Source organism: Theobroma cacao, chromosome 4 (assembly GCF_000208745.1).
Source record: "Theobroma cacao cultivar B97-61/B2 chromosome 4, Criollo_cocoa_genome_V2, whole genome shotgun sequence".
NCBI classification, from domain to species: Eukaryota; Viridiplantae; Streptophyta; class Magnoliopsida; order Malvales; family Malvaceae; genus Theobroma; species Theobroma cacao.
In genome coordinates, this window is record NC_030853.1 from 26,269,629 (window position 1) to 26,290,482 (window position 20,854).

At 34.7% G+C, this 20,854-nt stretch overlaps 2 protein-coding genes across 5 annotated transcripts; both read right to left on the minus strand.

Annotated features, from left to right (window-relative positions):
• Positions 71-3,751, minus strand: LOC18602719 (PLASMODESMATA CALLOSE-BINDING PROTEIN 3). Its single transcript, XM_018119740.1, has 3 exons — positions 3,303-3,751; positions 3,168-3,201; positions 71-674 (listed from the first exon to the last, which is right to left on the minus strand). Exons 1-3 carry the CDS (start codon positions 3,613-3,615, stop codon positions 419-421), a joined length of 603 nt encoding a protein of 200 aa, XP_017975229.1. The 5' UTR covers positions 3,616-3,751; the 3' UTR covers positions 71-418.
• On the minus strand, positions 3,452-10,678 carry LOC18602720 (ubiquitin carboxyl-terminal hydrolase 2). Of its 4 annotated transcripts, XR_001927582.1 has the most exons (5): positions 10,399-10,678; positions 7,160-10,014; positions 4,904-5,243; positions 4,037-4,081; positions 3,452-3,543 (listed from the first exon to the last, which is right to left on the minus strand). XR_001927582.1 is itself a non-coding variant. In XM_018119735.1 (3 exons), the coding sequence occupies exons 2-3, from the start codon at positions 10,006-10,008 to the stop codon at positions 5,006-5,008; spliced, it is 3,087 nt and encodes a 1,028-aa protein (XP_017975224.1). In that variant the 5' UTR covers positions 10,009-10,014; positions 10,399-10,678; the 3' UTR covers positions 4,788-5,005. The 4 variants fall into 4 exon arrangements, 1 of the variants encoding a protein (XP_017975224.1); XR_001927583.1 differs by lacking the exon at positions 4,037-4,081; XR_001927584.1 differs by lacking the exons at positions 3,452-3,543; positions 4,037-4,081 and adding an exon at positions 4,589-4,732.

Genomic DNA, 20,854 nt, shown 5'->3' on the forward strand with positions numbered 1-20,854 from the left:
ATAAAAAGAACTTCATCTTGATATATCCAGATCCACTGTTGCCAACAAACCAGAGGAGATCAGAGCTAGATTCATCAAAGGAAAAATCCATAGATGCATCACTGTTTGATTACCCCTTCTCATTCATATATACGCCAGGAAACATACAAGAATAATATTGAAATATTGAATTGATTTTGTGAGAGCTAAGAAGATTGGAATCTAATAGAGATCTTTGCTAGTGCTAGCTCTAGCTCCTTGTTACTCATAATGCTAGATGAGATCTCTAGATTTAACCAATGTGAAGCCAGCAAATGTCCAGAAAAGTAGACAGAAGTAAATGATTGAAATCATCGGGTGCTGTTCCATATTAGCTAGAAAGAAGGCTCCAACTTCTAACAAAAACGCCTCTTCCCGTCACTGGGTCATGCAGCTGGGTTTAAGAGATCCACATGGGGTGCAAAATGAATGATAGAACAAGTAACAGCATGACAGACATTGAGCTTGTGGCAACAATATAATCCAATGAAGCTTTAGATTCATCTGTTGTGGGTACCGGAGGGGTCAGTCCAGGGTTATTTAGTCCAGTACTGCTATCACCATTGATTGGTGTAGTTGTCAATGGTGTCATTGGTACATTCGGGTTGTTTATCACTGTTGCTGGTGGCGTTGGTGCGGGTATCCCTCCAGCTGTGCTGGAAATTTCATAATTTAAGCTGTTAAATCGCAGAAATAGCAGAGACAAGGACTAAAAATAATCACAAAGCAAAACATAAGCGTTGTAACTTTTGTAAGAATCAGCAGATAAACTTTAATCAAGCTAACATAAACCAATTTGGTTAGTATTGTTGAAAATCCAAAACTGTTAAAGATCAAATTAGAGTTTAGGACTAGTGTGCTTTGCCTAGCTAGATGGAATAAACCCAAGCAAAGTTATGGTAAACAACAAAACAAGACTAGCTCAACCAAAATTAAGATGGAACAGGTTGCTTGGGAAACTGTTTTAATCAAAGTCCTGTCATAAGCCAAGGCAGATGGGCTATATGTTTTGGGTAGGTTAAGAGCTTTGACTAGTCTAAAATTAAGAGCAAGTACTGGTCCTAAGACAGGACCATGCTAGCGGGAAAAAGAATTGCAGACTATGTTTCTGCTTTACTTACCATAAAGAGAAACTAGTACAAAAGTAGATTCTTTGGAGTGACCACCAATAGCTTCTTAAGAAAAATTTTCTCACATTGCCCAGTTTTCATTGGTATATCCTTGTAAGAGAGTAGGAGTGCATATCCTTCCAAATTTCTCATAGATAATGGAAAAGTGAAGCAAATGCTAGAACTTCAATAATTAAAACATAAAATCCCAATAGATAATCCACATTGTTTGATTTGATTAATTAGAATATTTATTAATATATATATTTTTTCAAATTTCCATGCAGCAGAATTACCATAGACTTGTTTGTAAAGCTATTCAATTTCAAGCCACTAGTGGACATGCTCTGAGCCCAGTGGCACAAGCAAAAGTTACAGCACAAGGTGGTCTATGGGACAAGACAGAATGGCATCTGGATTGTTATTGCCATGCTTCGCAACATTCCCATTTGCCTTAAAGTCCTTGTCTCATACCTTACATCAAAAGAGCACCTAACCTTGGCCTCATCGATGGCCCTAACATCAAAACAGCAAACAAGAGTCATTTTAACCTAAGTACCAAACCATAGGACTATGATTTAAAGTAATTAGACTGAGTAAACGGCCAAACATGGGCATCCTAGTTGAGTTATCTTCAATCTCCACTATTATTTAATAGTAAAAGAATCTTTCCTCTCGAGTCATTCAAGCTAACAAAGCAAGAAAAAGCTCCCTTTGTCTCCTCATGCTGAACAAAGAGTACACATTGGAATGCGAAACTAAAACTGTTCAATCCAAACATTTTTCTACCTCCGAGGTAAAAAAAACATATAGGAGACAAACTTGTACTCTTCTAGACATGAAAGGAGTGTACTCAAATAGAACAGAACCTACAAGCATAATTGTTGCATTACTTTGGTTGCTTTCTAAAACAAAGATCACATAAAGTGCCGTCATCTGTTCACGTAAACATTTATTTACTTTTGATAAAGAAACAGGAGATCTATTTAGACCAATCATTTTGTCTAGTATAATAGGTGGATGGTTGAGATTGAACAATCCAATTATAGCTAGACTCTGAACCCCCTGATTCGGTGAAAAATAAGGGATTCAATGTGGCGAGAAAGCCCCCAGGAGGGTTCAAAATGTACATTAACATTTTTTTTTTTTTTACCCTTGCCTGAGCATGGGCAAAAAGTGAGCTTTAGTCTGACAAGACCACCAGAGTCCATTCAGTAGACATGAGAAAGCTCTTGCTAGACAAAAACTACTGCAGCATTCAGGGCGCAGAGTAAAATCAGATTTGCATCATTAACCTAGGCCCAGATACACCCACGGGTAACTCCTGTGTTCCCTTATCTAGAGTATCTCAACCGTTGGATGTCCTTGGACAAGGAGTTAACATCCAACGGTTAGAAAAATATTAGCTGTTCCCATTAAAAAATGACGGAACTAAAACTGTACGAGCACAGTGAGGAACCCAAGGCATTGAAAGAAGAGACCAAGAGACATACGCCTAGGAAAACTGACTTATACAAAGCGAAGATTGTCCTGAGGAAAAAACGGACGGTTAGAGATTAAGATGCCATGCGTTAAGACACATGTCACACATCTATCAAATAACGGTATCATATGGATGCTCACTCTCCCTCAAGAATCACAGCACAGGCATTGCCCATACAAAGATTGAACTCGATTGCTATTAGAGATTAAGATGCCATGCGTGAAGACACATGTCACACATCTATCTAATAACGGTATCATAATCCCGGTTGCTCACTCTCCCTCAAGAATCACAGCACAGGCATTGCCTACACAAAGATTGAACTCTATTACTACTACCTGACTGTTTATACAAAAAAAATCAAAGAATGCGTGAAGCTGAAGAAAGTAAGAAACTAGACCAAAATCCTTCAAAAGCTACCTAAGTAAAAAGAGGAAAAAGAAAAAGAAAGCAATGTACTTGAGCTGAAAATAGTGGAAACCCAAGATTATTTTTGCACATAAAACTGATATTTAAAGACATTATTCAATAATGTAACACTAAAAAATCAGGCATACCTTGGAGAAGATGGGTACATACAAGATCCATAACCTACAAAACGAAACGAAATAAAGAGAACAAAATAAGCAAAAACCCAGTTGTAAAAACCAACCAAAAAAAAAGAAAGAGAAATTTGAAGGGAAAGAACAAACTGGGATCAGTTTTGGCAACAGTGGCAGTGCCAGCAAAATCACAGGCACCAGGTGCCATGGCCATACGCTGGTAGTAGCTATTGAAAGCATAAGAAGCATGAGCCTGGATAGTGTTGGGAAGAAAACAAAGGCCACTTGACTGTATAGGGCTACAGTCTGCACCAGCGGCACATGCATAGTCTAGTGCAGTTTGCAAAGCCTGGTTACTTGCATCACTCCTGACTACACACCAGCTCGTCCCCTGAGCAACCAAGAAGCTGTTTATTAGCAAGGAGAGGAAGAACAATACCAGCTTCAAGACTGGTACTTCCATGGAGAAGAGCTAAGTTGGTAAAGCAAGAGTGAGAGAGAGAGAGAGATAAAGAGAAGAGTACAGAGAAAGAGCGGAAAAAGAGGGAGTGATGGGGAAGAGATCTTTCTTTTGTTCCCTTTTCTGCTTTTCTTTCTTTTCTTTTTTTTTCCCCTTTTTAGTATGCTTATGTATAAATATATACACACACAATGGTGCTGTTGGGGGTACTTTCATGGCTTTGATTATCGGCCTTGGTAACCAAAAAGGAAAAGAGAAATGAAGAGAAAAAAATATTGTCAAATTCCTGTATTGGATCTTAGTTTTCATGTATGGATTTACCAAATTAACCCCATTTCTTTTTAAAGTAGTATTGGATTCTCTGCTGTCCTTGGTGCATTATAATAATAGGGCTCTGAATTCTGATAGGAATGGATTCTCTTACAGGGGTGAATCTTCTGCGGCAGAAAATCAACACATCTTTTGAGCACTGCATGAGAGATTTGTCCAATCAAAATATTGAAAGCCCATCAAAATTACATTTGGGTCCAATAAACTTATAGAAATTCCAAAATGGAAAATGTCAAATTAGTTCACAATTTTCACTTCATTTTCAAGGCTCATTACTTCTTTAATAATTAATTAATTTAAAATTTTAAATATACGAAATAAGTAAAAAATAATTATAAGTTACAGACAAAAAAATATTCATTCTAAGTATATTTAAAACAAAAATACTTTGATTTGGTATATAATATATATATATATATGGTTCACTAACTTTTCTGGAAATACACTTTTAAATTAAATATTGGTAAATTTAATATAATAATAATAAATTTGAACTTAAAATTTATATTTTCCAAAAATTGATGAAACAAACCGAAAATAAATATGAATTAGTTACTACTTTGCTACATGTATAACTTGTATTTAGGACACACACAGTGGTACATGTACATACTATAGTTTATAATAGTAAGTAGTGCTAGCCACATTAATGAGCAAAATCATAAGATATGCAAAACTTTTAGCTCCAGCTTCATAAATAAGAAACAAAACCCTTGGGAAATCCATAAGATGGATGACTCAAAATATTCATCTGGAAAACAATCAATGTAATAATTTGATAAGTGAATTCCTACAAAAAAAACCTCAATAAATTAGGAACTAAGGTTTCGAGGAAATAGGACCAATTACAAAAGAATACTGAAGCTTTTTCTGAGATATAATTTCATGATATACATATTAGAACTCATTACATGTCAAAAATGGGTATTGGAGTATATGGTAATTATTGTTGTACACTCACCTCTGCCTGTCATGTATTTCTGTCTCTCTCCTTTGGGGGTGCAATTCTAACTTTACCCCCTTCTGTCATTTAAGAAACAGAACAAGTATGGAACAAAACCCTTCAAATTTTTTCATAGAATAAGATGTATGCCTCACAGCGAAGAACTTCTTCAAGTGATACTTGGCGCACATAATGATCACTGACATAATACCACGGAGAACTCACATATTCGGTCTCTGCCTTCCCTTTCCTCTTCTCACCTCCTCTCACATATGCAATGTAGTGCCCCCCTCTCATTGTTCCCGAATGCTCCACAACCCCCATCAGATGGTAAATACAGTTATCTATGTCCTCACACCTGCAAATTATGAACATGTTTTTAAATCATATGAAAAGGTATTGAGAGAACTGGATGCATAAGCAATCAAGTGTCCTGTACTAGTTATATCATGTAAAATCTCCAACAAAACCTGGTATAGAATGTATATAGATAGCCACTTTCCCTGGTTTCTATATGGATTTTATGGCTTCAATATCATCTGAGCTATTGCTCTAAAACCAGCTATTTTCAAAAGGATGCTTTGGCATGCATCTAAAAAAGCCTATGTATATAATCAAAGTTGGACATAACTGCTAATTAACTTAGAAAGATAAACATAATGAAGGGGGGTTTTCAAAAACAAAACATAATAAGATAAATATAGATGAGGTTCCCTTGAAAATTTTTGAACACTTGCATGAAAAGCCAAAGAGTGATGGACCATTCTGTAGCAGTGTACCATTTGAAGCATATAGCAAGGAGTTCAATATCCAAATACATACATAAGTGTCTAGAGGCATGTACACACAAACACACACACACACACACACATTATAGTGCGCTTGTCCAAACAGACAGATTGAAACAAAGAAAAAGTAGGTGATCAACAGAGACACATATCCAAAAATAGCCAAGTAGGTATATATATATAAAGAGAGAGAGAGGGAAAAGCATGTATATGAACATGTAAAAGACAGAAAAAGAGTATCTGTCATATGTTTCCTAAAAGAACTTTTAAAAAGGAAGATTTTCAAAAAAATCAGCTCCGATAGGTCTCCTGATTTCTTCTCTGGAACCTCATCTAAAAACAAAATATCTGACCACCATTCCAGATCTCCCAATGTTAATAAGAGCTTAAACCATCTCAGCCACTCACCTCTTTGCCGCTAAATCATTATGTCTCACATCCATAATATAAGGTCACTAGCTCAATTACTATAGAAAATGTTCAACAGTAAAAGGATAGCACCTCGGAACATCTTGAAATTTTAACCAACTCAATTAAAAATATAATCCTCCCTATAAATGTCCAATGCCCATTTAGTATGTTATGATCATCATTATTTAGAAGCTCATGAGAGAGGCTGGCACATCCATGCCCAGTAGTCTTATGCTCTCAGCCAGGCTATGATACTGCCATGGGCTTGTGTTGGCATTCTTACATTATTATTTTGGAAACTATTAACAATATTCATTTTCAAAAGGCATATAAGTGAAAATACAGTTAGAGCTGCCATATAATAAAACTCAAAGGAAATAAAATGAGCTGTGAGAGGAAAAGATATCAGTTTTTTCTTGCAAAAGCTCATATTACTCTAATGAAATAAACCATAATAAGACATCACGAAGTTTATCCTTTTCTTGGTCTAACCATCCCTTTCTTGGTCTAACCATCCTATTCAATTTTCCAACCTAACTGTTTTAACTTCAATTGAAAACAAATAAAGTAAAATGAACTGCAACAGGCAAAGCATTTTATACAAAATGACAAATGCAAAAATATAATGACATCCCACTAGAGGTGAAACAATAATTTGAACAAGCTAAAAGTTACTCAAGTCTAAGATATTCTAAAATTGTGTTCTACAAAGATCTTGCACTTGTATTATAAATGCCATAGAAGTGTTTCTTGCCATCCTAAAAATCAGACAGTTCAATATTCCTATATAATAAACTCTGTGCTACAAGAGGCCGTTTCATGTAATCACAAATAAATTTTGTACTAACAAACAGGGAACACATTGACCAAGAATCTATGACTGCAGCATCTAAAAGCACATCCTACCAGCTATCTGTAAATTAAAACAGAATAAAGCAACCAAATTGAAAATAATAAAAGAAATCACCAAAATTTAAGAATTTAGCTTTTAGAGAGGTTTAAGAAAAAAGTAAGCACACGGGAACAGACTTGACAAGAAGAAAGGCTATGCACATTAAGACATATGGAAAGGTACCTGGCATCCACATATGGTCTAAGATCAATTGTTTCTCTGAAATTGACGTGGCCATTCAATTTACTTAAGCGACCACGAGCGTCTTGGCTGAACCTCTTCAAATGAATAGTTAGAATAGGTGGAGCCTTGTTTATGAGGACCCTCTTTGTTGCATTTCTCTTCACCTTCACGTTTTTAGAGTCTATCTCTTCATCTTCACTTTCCCCTGATTGACAGTTTTCGGCCATCTGTGAATTACTCTGCTGAAATTTATCATTATCACTATGATTTTCAACATTGCAAGAATCAACAGGTTGGATACCACCAGATTCTTCTTGACCACAGGATTTAGAGGAGACTGAAGAACCTGATTTCATCAGGCTTGCATCTTCTATCTCAGATTTACCTTCTTCAGATTTAGACACAACTGAATTTAGCTCACCTGTTTGACCAATTTCAAGTTTTATACCATTTTGTTTCAAAGAATCAGTTATCTTGTTATGTAAAACCAAGCTTTCACCAGAATTACTGATATCGCCATTACTAATAGTTCTAACTCCATTAGGACAAGGGAATTCTTTATCTAAACTTGGTGGTTCACATTGGCTTTGAGTCTCACCACCATTGGTTAAATTCTTTGACATCTTAGTCTGCTTCTTCTTTGATTCCAACTTCTGACGTCGCAGAATTTTTGCACAATTCTCACAATTCCAAGCATTATCGTCAGAAAGAAGCTCTGGCTTTATGAAGTGAGCCAAACAGCTTTCTACAGACACTGGAGAGTCACTATCATCAACCTCATCAGGATCAGAATCACTAATATTCCCAGCCAAAAAACCAGTTTCAGCAACTTCATTTGCTAAAGAGGGCCCAATGCTGGGCCCTTCAGCAATTTCGGGCTCATTAAACATGTCACCAAAGCCATCAAACTCCACTTCCTCTTGTCCATGGCCAACATTTGATGAGGAGGCCTCGTTTTCTCTCACACTCTCTTTAGAACTGGTACTTTCTTCTTTGTAAGGGAGCAACAGAACCTCAGAATCTTGAACCAGCAAAGGAAGCCCCTCTTCCTGAAGGTTTCCAGAAGAATCATGTGGTTTCCAATTTGGTTCCCCCTCAAGTAAAGAGACCTGACTACTTTCTGCTAAAGCTTCATTCAGAACCAGATTCTTGTCTTCAGAATCTTGAAAAAAGGAAATATCATTATTTTGAGAAATCAAATCATTCTCAACAGCTATTGTTCCTGGTTCAAGGTAATCCATCCAAGTAAAACCATCTGCCCCAGCTGCATTTTCCTGCAGCGTATTCTCCATTACAAGGTAATCCATCCAAGCAAAATCATCTGCCGCACCTGTATTTTCCTTCACTGCATTCTCCATTACTTGCTCATTCTCAGACTCTGCAACAGCTAAGAGATTCTGTGAAGCAGAACTGAGTTCATTGGCCTCGGCACTTGTGCCAACAGCACCAGATAGTAAAGAATCACTGGAAGATGCCACCATGGTTTCTGTTTGAGGCACAACCATATGGCCTAGGCCTGGAGATTCACTGCTTGGCAATGAAGTCGTAACACCTTGAGCTGGTGACCGATCTACATCTTTGTTAACTTTTCCCCGAGCCCTGCCAACTTTTTTTGGTGGCAGCTTTGTTTTCTTGGCTCGAGAGACTGGTTGAGCCTTTTTAGATGGGGTTTTCTTAGTTGGAACTGGAAGGGAGAGATCTAAAAATGGTTCATACACTGTTGAGGAGTGCCCACATTCCTCACAACAGAGAGTACTCGAAATTTGACCCCCAAATACAGCATCCACAAAAGTAAGATCCTGATTTGCCGAAACTACATCATTTATAGAAGCATTAATGTGTTTTTTCAGAGCCAACTCTTCTGTATAAAGCCCATCAAGCAAGCAACGAAGCAATTCATGACTATCATGTTGTTGATAGCCCCTAAACTGGGGAGCCTTAGCACAAATGCACCCAAAAAAGGGTTTCGGATTGATAGCATTTTTCAATCCCATCTCCGGTTTTGTTTCAGCAAAAAGCTTTTTCAAAGAAATAGTTAGTTGCCCCCCGGATGCATCCAGATTCAAGAAGTAGTCCCTTAGTCTATCCAGAGCCAGAAGATTCTGCATTACTGAATTAAAGAAGCACGTATTCCCAAGATTAACCAAACCCCGAACCATATAGCCACTTTTTTCATCCAAGCCATTTGATATAGTTCCTTCTGATTTGATTGCGTTCGTAACACTGCCACTTCCAAACCAAACATTCTCAACATCAGCTGCTGGTGGTTCAGATGATCGTTCTTTAATCAATTTTACAACCTCAGACAAAGCATCTTTATTTTCAACATTTTCTTCCGTTTTCTCTACTGGAATGAATGTACTGCACGCGAAGCACCACCTCAATTGAGGATTATCCCACTGAATCATCAAGTGATGACGGGTTTGTCTAATATGACGAATTGCATGGGTCGTAGAAGCTGTTGGCAAGCCAACTCCAGCACACACAAAATGTCCACATTCCAAACAAACCCAAATGGCTTTTGACTCAGATTTTGAATCCACCGAAGCACTTCCCTTCTTCTTCCCATGTTTACCCTTTCCCTTACTCCCTCTCCTATCATTTCCACCTTCCCTACAATCTTCACACCTAATAGGCCCCGAGGACCTTAATTTAGCCAACAATTTATCCAAGTAAATACCTTTATCAAGATGGGGGCATGATTTCCTCTCTTTTACGACTGCAACTCCATCATCAACCTTTTCAAAACTAGCATTATTCTCTTGAGGTATAACTTTTGGAGATTGGGCTGCCACAACCTTTTTCTCCTTAGGAGGTACTCGACGATTCTTCTTAACCCTTTTCCCCATTAGTTCCTAAAAAACCAATTCCAAATAACCATTAACACCTTAAACCCTCCAAGCAATACCAAAAACTCATATAAGCAATCAATACAGAAATGATAACCAAAAAAAAAAAAGAAACAATCCAAACAATCTATTCCCTACACATATTTGATAAAATTAGTAAACATGAAAATACACAAACTCAGTATCAACTAAAAGAAGCAGAGATTGAGAAAAAGCAAAAAAATAAATAAATGTAAATTTAGAAGATGACCCAGACGATGATGATTTGGATTGACAAATGCAAACAGAAGCTTATAAACTAGTATTGAGGCCACAGCAGGCCAAGCAAAGGTGTAAACTTTACAAAAATCAGAAAGAATTAGAGAAGAAGAAAGGAAAGAAAAACTTTACCTGAAAATTTGGAGGAAGAGGACCAATAAATATTGGTTTAGAGAAATCTAGTGAAAAAAGGCTTGTTTACATGAGGGTAAGTAAAAGAAAAAAATAATAATAAAAAACAAAAAAAGAATGGGGTTTTGGAGATTTAGGATCTAAGTAAGGAAGGAAGGAAGAAGAAGATTAAAGAGTAGTGTGGGCATTATAAGGGTTTGCCTGGCGCACTTCTAGTTTACTCCTCTCTCTCTCTCTCAAATCATCAGAGGAAAGAGAGATGGGAGGCTGTGAAGGTGAAAATTATACAAACAACTGCAGTAACTTGATTTAAAAACGGTATGTGACTGCTTCTATATTATTGGGAAAATATTGTTGTTTTTTGCTTCTTTTTCAGCAAATTACACAAAATTCCTTGACGTTTGACTATAATTACATTCGAGGACAATAGTTTGCAAAAACCACATCCCGCCTCAATGTTTAGAACGAGGTTAGCAGAAAACTTGCAATTACTGAAATAGCCCTTACCTAGAAAACCCACCTCAGCACTCGCGTATTTGTTGTGCCTACTGTACTTGATCTTTTAAATTTAACCACCTTTTCATTAAAAAAAAAAGGTAAAGGTAAATACGCTCATAGTTCATCAAAATCAACTAAGTAACTTTATAATGTACAATCATATTAATTCACAAACAATGAATTTTGAAGTTCTTGAGTTTTTAATTCAGTATCTTATTTCATTAAAATTTAAGTTTGTGTACTGTTTGAATTAGATCTTTGTGCATGCATGTTGTTGTGTAAATTATAGATTTTAAAAATTTTACTATAACAGAAGTAAGCAATCCAAATACACAAGCAAAATGCACACATTATAGTTATTGCAATATCATATAATCACATTCTTGAAATCAATAATTTATAAAGAATTATCTTTGATCTCGTTTTTCAAATTCGGTTCACACTGACAAGTAACATGTAATGAAATTTTCACCTTGATTAAATTCAAACCGGATAAAATAGTGAATATAAAAATTGTAACCCTGTTTCTTAACTTTCTAATGTCTCTAGAATCATGTCATTTGAACTTTCAAAGCAAAAATTATGCCCAAATTTAGACCTCTAAAGCAAAAGTTATGCCTAAATTACCAAAAATAGGTTTTTCTTTTACAAGATTCTTAATTCTTAACTTCTAGTGAATTGTAGTAAATTCATGACTACACAAAAAATTAATTCTTAACTAAACAAACTTACCACTTATTCATCAAAAATCTCTTCAACTTGAATGGACAAACTGTGGAATGCTAAATCAAGATCGTAACAATATAATTTCTTTTTTTTTTCTTTAAATCTATGTAATAATTGTTTCTCTTGTGAGAGATTTCTAGAAAAAATACCAAAATTGGAGATCAAGAAGGGATGACTAGAGAATTCTTGGAGGAACTATTGGACTTGGGGTTTCAGACTTAAAAGATGATGAATTTTTTTTTCCCTTTTATAAGGTGTGGTCAAAATTTTAAATTTTTGTTTCTTGATGGACTCTTCTTTTATTTTTATTTTAATTAAAAATAAATTCCTATCAAGAGTCTAAGTTGGTCATCCTCAAAGTATTATGGTTGTACTATACTCCTCCAGTAATAATTAAAATTATAATTAAAAATAAATAATATATTTATTTAATTATAATTATTTGTCTAAGTCAAAATATGATTCCTTATTGAGTAATTATTTTATTTTATTATTATCCTTCTTTAATTGAAAATAATTAATAATAAAATAAAGGAATTATAATCAAATACGGACTATTATAATTTATCAAGAGATTAAAATTAATTATAAATAAAGGATAAATTATTTAATTTTTTAATTATAATTAAAATCTTCCAATATTATTTTATCTCAAGACAATAATTATCTTAATAAATATTTTTCATTTTAAGACAACTCTTACCTTAAAAAAATATTCATTCATTAAGACAAATTTTGACTTACCAAAAATAAAATAATATAATTAAGACATCTCTTATCTTAAATCAACATATATACTCTTGTCTAAATTAAAATAACTCTTGTCTTAATTAAGATAACATATGTACTTTGTCTAAATTGAGACAACTCTTATCTTCATTATGACAATATATAAAGTTATCATTTTTTAAGATAAATTTAAATAATTAAATAAAACATGCATTTCAACTAAAATAAGTTAAATAAATTGAATTATACGAAGCTAAATACATAATCTATTTGGACGTAGATATTACAAGCTTCAATAAACTTAAAGTTACTATTATTCTCTTAAGATAATTCAAGTTTATTAACCATAAAATCACTCCACCATAAATTCATGGTTGCACTATTGGATTAACTACAATTTTAAGAAATGATCTAATATTTAATATTCAATATTAGTTATCCAAATTGCAAACCTTATGTTGTGAACTCTCATAACCATCCAATAATAAATTGTGAAATTACCGTTTTATTCTTTATGTCAATTTTATCTCTTAGTCTCAGATTTCATCCAATTGATGATTCAATATTGCTTTTCAAAAAAAAAAAATTAATGATTCAATACTCCAAAATATAATCTTTTGAGTATTAAGATGTGATGAGTAGCTAATTCATCAATCCATTAGCCCAAATTATTCACTAATCTTCCTGAAATCACTAGAACTGATGTTAATACTATTAACTCCATTATTTAGATATATATTCCCAAACACTCACCTCAATTATAATCCTAANTGGCTTTTCCAAAAAAAAAAAAATTAATGATTCAATACTCCAAAATATAATCTTTTGAGTATTAAGATGTGATGAGTAACTAATTCATCAATCAACTCAAATTAATCACTAATCTTCCTGAAATCACTAGAACTGATGTTAATACTATTAACTCCATTATTTAGATATATATTCCCAAACACTCACCTCAATTATAATCCTAACATATAAAGTCTAAATCAATGTATTAAGATGATCTTACTCATGGTATATCAAAAATTATAAGGAGATAAAATACGAGTTCACTATTTATCAGGATTTCAGTTCTATCATAAGCGAATACATAAATGTAAAAGCAAGTTTTAAGTAATGGTAAAACTTAAACTTGATTCTTACATGATTCTAGTTCAAATTATAATGTCATTACTCAAAATCAACTATTTCGATGATTTAAGACTCATCATTTCTTTGAAGTGAATCGCATTTTTTGAAATGAATCGCATTCTTTTCGTTTGAAGTAATTTAGACATTACAGCCTTAATATGAAAAAGTGATCAGATTTATTATATGACTGTAAATAATTTTTAGATTCAATTAAAATATATGTCTCCTACATATGACTTGACTCTTCATATAAATATATTTTAATATTTCAATAGAATCATGGTACTTTTACAACTCGATAATAAATGTTTACTTAAAACAAACTCTTTGTCTCATTATCAAAATGTATTTTCATTACAAATAAAATAAATAGAATATAATAATGAGAATATACTTGCTTTTTAAGGTACTATATTTTCAAATTCCTAATATATACAACATTAAGTAATTGTATAATTTTAAAATTCCTTATTTACATTAAATTCCAATCTTGTTTTATCTTGAACTTATATATTGTAAAAGTAAGTGTCTAATGGAACCCTTGGGAACACTTGTAACTAAGGAACATTTGTAACTTTAGGTGAAGCTAATCCACAAAAGATTTGTTAATGTACAAGGAATTTTTTGGGTTAAATTTGTTTCACTCTATAAACATAGTTAAGAGGTAAAACCAGATAAATTCTTGTGTTTCTCTATTTATAATTTTTTTTAGATTTTATTTTTATTATTTTTGAATATTTTTATAAAAAAACTTTTATTATATAAAACGGTAAAAAAAATTTGACTTGTCAAGACATCTTGAAATGAGAGAAAAATTAAAGATTACTATAAGTTATAAAACATGTAAGAACCTAAAAAATTAGAGAAATATATTGAGTTTTTATTTTTAAAAAATAAAATTGTACTATAATTCAAGCTTAATACCTATTATCCAAAATTCAAAAGCATCTATCATTTCCACTAATATTTCACCAAATATCTAAGGCTTATTTGAATTTAAAAAAAAAATCAGGCAAACTTTTATGGGAAGGCTTTGGAAAATGAGAAAAAAAAAAAGAAAAATGTTTTTCACACTTAATAAATGTTTCTTTTTTACTTTAATTTGTTATTTTTTTCCCCATTTGTGTATCAAAATTTAAGCGATTCGTTGCCAATACTTAAGGGCATTTTTAGCATAACGTGACTATAATATGATGCCATGTACATATTTACTTTCACGGTCACTTAACGTTTGGGTTATATCGACATACTTGAAGCCTTATTTTGGGGCGGGATGTAGGTTTTCTAAACTTGTGTCCTTGAGTGCAATTATGCTCAAACCTCAAGGACTTCTCTGCAATTTGCTATATCTTTAAGTTGGGAACAGAAGTTTATATACTTCAGTTTAAGACCATTAATAACAGTTGCAGCGCATGTCTTGATTAAGCTCAACATTTTACATTCATTGAAGAGTGGGTAGAGAAAGAAGCTTAGGGTGATCACAAATAACGTTTTTCTTCGTCTTTTTCTGAAATTATTATTGCATTAAATGTAGTTTTCTTTTACATCATTTGGTGAATTTGTGATCTCAATTTATTGCCTTCCCATCCTATTTGGTTATAACTTGTAGGGTGTCAGTCAAATAAACCCTGGGATTGAATTCAATTATGATTAAGCTATGCTCTCCAGGACAGCTCGACAATGAAAGATGAAACAATTCCTTGAAAATTTGTACTATGATTTTATAGATCTATTAAGAAACCTGAAGATGGGCTTGACTAGGTCCAGTTGCTCAGAGTCTAATAGATGAGCCCGGACAAGTTCCCGAAGCCCGTAGTAACCCTTCCTGAAATTTTAACGAGGTCCAGTTTCTCAAGGAGTACAAAGTTGGCTTTGGGTTCCCGAGATATTCACCTTCAGGGGGCCCTGATAATGCCTGGAGGAGCATTCCGTGGCCTTTCCAAGAAGCATATGAAACATCCTGTTTAACATAGAGAAATTCAGGTCGAGGATGATCCTGGGTTGATTGTCAAATTTTGCATTGGAGTGTTGATACTTGATAATGATAAGTACATTACTTACTTCTATATGGATGTGTTAGGGATGAAAAAGTGAGCAAAGAAAAATATTAGTCCCAGAATATTGGTGCAAGAGAATTGTAAAGCATAAGTATATGATTACTGGATATGGAATTGTGGATGATATAGGTAAGCTTACTTAACTAAACCCTTATACTAATTTAACAGGTGGCCCAAATACATCAAACTGTTTTAGTTGTAGGTGTATGGCTGTCATTACAATGGTCTTGTTAAGATGGTACGTGCAGAAACCAAGTTTTGATCATGCTCTCTTCTCTTGGTCAAAGGTAACAGTTTTCTAGTCTGTACATGAAACAAACTTGTTTGAAAAGAAAGACCATCAATGACACTTTTTGACGGGAGTAAAAAATTTCCTTGAGTAAGAGCAAGCAAGAAATCAATTTGAAATGTATGAAGTAAAAATAGAGTTCTTTTTTTTAAATAGACCTCATTCTAAAAGCGTTTTTAACAATAAATTTTTTCATAATTTTAACTGTTTTTAGCCAAGAGAATTAAAATTTGGATAAAATTGTCCTTAATAAAACCGACCCATTTGTTTGGCACCGCGCCTCAACTTGAAATCTATTAACGGGTCAAGTATGTTTACAAGGTGTGTAACTCCTCAATTCTTATCGACAGATCGTACATCTCCTTAGAAGCAATTCTGTCAAAAGCATTTCTCGTCAATTCAACTTTCGAGCATTTTTCGCAATGGTAAAAGCATTTTGGAATGGTTATTATTCGTATAAAGATAGTTCACATATTGAGTAGTGAAAGGAAGTTCACATTACGTGGAGAAAGGTATAATATATTTTTATTTTATTTTGAACCATGTGGAGAAATGTTTTTGGAGCTATTGTTATTCTTCATGTTTTTCATTTATGGTTTTTGAGCATAAACGTATGTATATTGCTTGCTCAAATTGATATTCTTGTTGTTTGAAATTGTTGAATATAAACATGAAGGTGGTATTGTTGGTGTTATTTGGGTCGAAAGGTGACCGGGCATGCATGACTAGTTGATATGTATGCGTTATGACCTTTTGATAGGAATTGGGTTTAGGGTTTAGATATTGCGTAACTAAGGGCTTACTTATGTGGTTGGCACCTTATGTATGATTGGAGTTTGGCATGGGGTCACTTAGGGTGTAAGTGATTGCATTAGGGTTTAACATTACGTGATTAGTTGATATGTTATTGCGTGACTGATTAATAGGTCATTGGTGACAACATGACTAGATTTTAACATGGGGTCACTTAGAGTGTGCGTGATTGCATTAGGGTTTAACATTGTGTGATTGGTTGATAAGTCATTGCGTGACTGGTTGATAAGTCATTACATGACAGCATGATTGGATTTTGACATGGCGTCACTTGGGTGTGCATAATTGCATTAGGGTTTAACATTGCGTGACTAGTTGATAGGTCATTATGTGAATATTATTCAAGCATGGCGTCATTTAATGTGTGCGTGATTTGATTAGTTGTTCTTAGCATTGCGTGACTCGTTTATAGATCATTGCGTGATTTAATGCTAGTAATTGCATGACTTATTGATAAGGTATTGCGTGAATATTTTTTGTGTGAAATTGTACGAGTGTCATAACTGCATGAAATTTATCTGTATGGCATTGCATGACCGACATTGCATTCATTCTGTATTATTTTGGGTCAACTGTAATACTTTAATAAGTATATGTTAATTTACTTAATAATCCATACTTGACACTTGCATTAATTATTCTATTTTAAGGTTGCCTAAAAATAGTTAAAGTTATTGTAAAGGTTATTTTTGGAGTGAGCTTCTGAGGAGGGTTATTTTTCAAAAATTCCTCTTGTCTTTTTTTTAATCTACAATGACGGTATTAACTGAAATGGGAATGTTATCTGTTTTATATTGCAGATGGTCAGCATAAAAACAAAGCAGGATAATGTGGAATCTTTGCTTTGTGTGTTGAGGTATCGGTGAGGGTTCAACACTGGCATTAACATCCATTGTAAGTGGTCGCATTTGCATGTGATACGTGAGATGTTGTGCAAAGTAAATGAGTTGGAAACCTTGAAGAGAACATACTTTGGGCATATAATGGATGTTGAATAAAAGAATAGTTTATTCTGTGCCAGTATCTTGCATAACCTAATGTTGCGCAGAATCAATGAACCCAACGCCATTGAGGGTGAGTTATGATTTGCCATAAGCAAATCGAAGGCTTGGTTTTCGAAAAAAGAGTTCTACTTAATGACAAGATTGAAGTTTGGTACCCTACCGACCCTTATTGTTAATCCCTACGAGATAGTCCTTGGAGGACTTCACCAGCGATGTTAGGGATCGGAGAACGAGGTGAAGATATAATAAGTTTCAGAGACGTTCAAGGGAGGGCAATTTTAGCAAGAGGGAGATGCGACCAAGATGGCCCTCGTCTTGATCGAGACTAATGTTTTATTCGGTCAAGACTATAGGCAATCAGTGATTCCATAGTTGTTGTCATTGGTCGAGAACATCGACGACTGGAATGCGTTCCCATGGGGCACATACGTTTGGAGTTTGACCGTCGATTACTTGATGAGGGGTTTTGAACTTATAGTTGTGGAGGTAGTAGAGAATAAACGTTAGCATCTCTACGAATTTATATGGGCGTTTCAGATAGTGTGCCATACCCTAATGTTTATCATTATTCTTTTCGCATAAGATTTTATGAGGTGAGTAAAAAATGTTTCACAATTGATGTGTAATTTTGAGAGTTGGAAGCAATTTTTGAAATCCGAAGCTTATTTGGAAGGTAGCTCCAATCTAGACAGGTTTGTCCAAGAATGCTGAAATGGTAGTGTGACGAGAGACCTATAGGCTTCCATGTCAATAATCCAGGTTTGGATAGAGAAGGTAAGGTGAGTAAAGAAATCATATTTTTTATTTTATTAAATTTTATTTTTTTTATCATAGGGTAACACAGGTTAAATCTAATGGCAATGTATGTTTTGGTGCAGTTGTGCACAGTCGAGACGTTGGAGCCAACTGTGGAAGAGATGTTGATAGCATATTGGGCCAACATTGAAGTCAATATCTCTGAGGGACAACAATATGTTCCATTATAGAAGTTAAAGGATCAGTCAGAATTCGGTCCTTATCAAAGAAAGAAGATAATGGACCGCAAACAGAAAAGTACGGTAAGACTAGACGTTAAGCGGAGACGCACCACGGACGAAGAAGTCCATTCCTAGTTCGCTACTGTTGAAGCCTCGAGTGCTGCTGAGGCACTTGATTTTCCTCTTACGGCTCTTCATGCTGTTACTCTTGCTGCAATTGTTGTGACTCCTCCTCCTGCTTCTGCTGCTACCCCTAATGCTTAGGCGTGCAACCTGCCGCTGCGTCCTCAAATGACTACGAGCTTTAAGCGAAAGATGTAGCAAATGCGAACATAGTGGAAAAAGGACCTACAATCAATGCGGAAGGAGATGTAGATGGACATGCAAATGTAGATGCAGTCGTTGCGAACGGAGGTTGACCGAGACATGCAGATGCATAAGCATGCAATGCAGTTGGAGATCCAAGGAGCAATGTAATTGGAGATCTAGTAGGAGATGCAGTTGCAAATGTAGTCATTGCATCTGTATATCCAACAATCACTATAAGGGCAGGAGGATCGGATTGTCGGTTGGCTGATCGACTGTTATGAGGTATGAGCTTTTATTTTTTTTCATTGCGTGAGTTATAACATGTACGATGTATACACTGTTGGTGCACGCAATAGTGTCCCGATCAGTCAAGATGAGTTATAACATCTTGACTATGCAGGTGGCATAAATCAGTCAATTGCATCAGCTCCAAGCTCACCTCTCGTTGTCCCGATCAAAGATCATCATGCCAGTAGTCCAACTACAACTCCTCCACATCCTGCTCCTATCCATCTCCACCAGAGGCCCTCCAGCATTGTCAATGCACACCTTTTTTTGAGGTTCCACCTCCATCTCATGTTGAAGAGGCACCTCATCCTACGAGTAGTCCAACTACAACTTCCTCGCGTCCTACTCATGTCCCAACTGTACCAGAGGCTCCTATTCATGGTGAGATCACACCTTTTCCTAAGGCTCCACCTCCACTTCAGGTCGAAGATGCACGTGTGAGCTTAGCCAGCAAATGCCTTCAAAGCTTATATGTTAACCTGCTATTAGTTTAGCGTAGAGCGAAAGATGATTTGAAGGACAAATATGAGTCCTTCATGAAAAATGAGTAAGCTAAGTAAAATGATAATAGTACATGATATTATGGTTAACGGTTCTATGGTATTTATTCCATAGACCTTTTGATGTGGGTATTATATATATGTAGGGTTAACATTCTGGGTATTAAAAAGCAGGAAGGCCTTAATTTTTTTCAACGATTGGCGATGCTGATTGAGTTATTGGACAAGCAACACATTGACGCATGCATCAGCATCATGTGTAAGCGAGCACGTGAGCACTATCCACAACTCTACAAGTAGAGAATATGCATTATTGATAGTTGATTCTATGTAAGTATATTTTAATGAGTTGTAATTATTCAAAGGTATGAGGTGTGTATTAGTTAATGGCATCTAACTATTGTACGTAACGTAATTGACAGCTTATTTTGCTGGGTCTGAGCCAAAAAATGAAGCCTCCCTCGACCGATAAGACATTCAAGTTGACTAAGGCGGTATTGCCAGACCATGTGCTTGAGTATGCAAGGGATGAGAGTCCTCCGTGGGGTTTGCCATGGCACGAGGTTAACTCAATTCTCGTACCGTCCTGTTTCGAAGGCCACTAGGTGGTAGTGCACATCAACTTGCTGAAAATGGAGTATGATGTTAGTCGACTTATTGCACAGTTTTAAATAATAGAACACAAACTACCATCCCATAAACATAAGTATATAACCAAATAATAGAAACTTCAAGACTCATTTATATCCTCCTCAATCCTCATTCTCAAGCAAAATATTTAAATCTTGTTTAGACAGCAATGATATCTCAAAGTCTGAATCATTATCAATTTATCATATAATATTCATTGTCATAAAAGAAAAAGAGATAATAAGTTTTAATTTAAATTAAAATTATTAATTTGACAAGTAAAAATTAAAGATATTAAAATATATAAAATAAATAATACAACTAGTAACTAAATTATTAATTTTATATAATTAAATATATAAAATTATTAATTTTTTTCTGGCTCGCCTCAACCCACCTCATCCCACTAATATAATGGGCTGACCCATTTAGGCTCGATTCTAATATGGGCTTCAATTTTCAAGCCCACCCCATCTCATATTCAATAAAAAATAAGTCAACC

What these genes read in the sequence shown, in the direction of transcription:
- LOC18602719 (XM_018119740.1), bottom strand. Translation starts at nt 3,615, where the DNA reads ATGGAAGTACCAGTCTTGAAGCTGGTATTGTTCTTCCTCTCCTTGCTA. An exon ending in TGTTGCCAAAACTGATCCCA is followed by an intron (nt 3,202 to 3,302) that starts GTTTGTTCTTTC and finishes TTCGTTTTGTAG; the next exon opens with GTTATGGATCTTGTATGTAC. An exon ending in ATGTACCCATCTTCTCCAAG is followed by an intron (nt 675 to 3,167) that starts GTATGCCTGATT and finishes TGAAATTTCCAG; the next exon opens with CACAGCTGGAGGGATACCCG.
- LOC18602720 (XM_018119735.1), bottom strand. Translation starts at nt 10,008, where the DNA reads ATGGGGAAAAGGGTTAAGAAGAATCGTCGAGTACCTCCTAAGGAGAAA. An exon ending in AGACCATATGTGGATGCCAG is followed by an intron (nt 5,244 to 7,159) that starts GTACCTTTCCAT and finishes CATAATTTGCAG; the next exon opens with GTGTGAGGACATAGATAACT.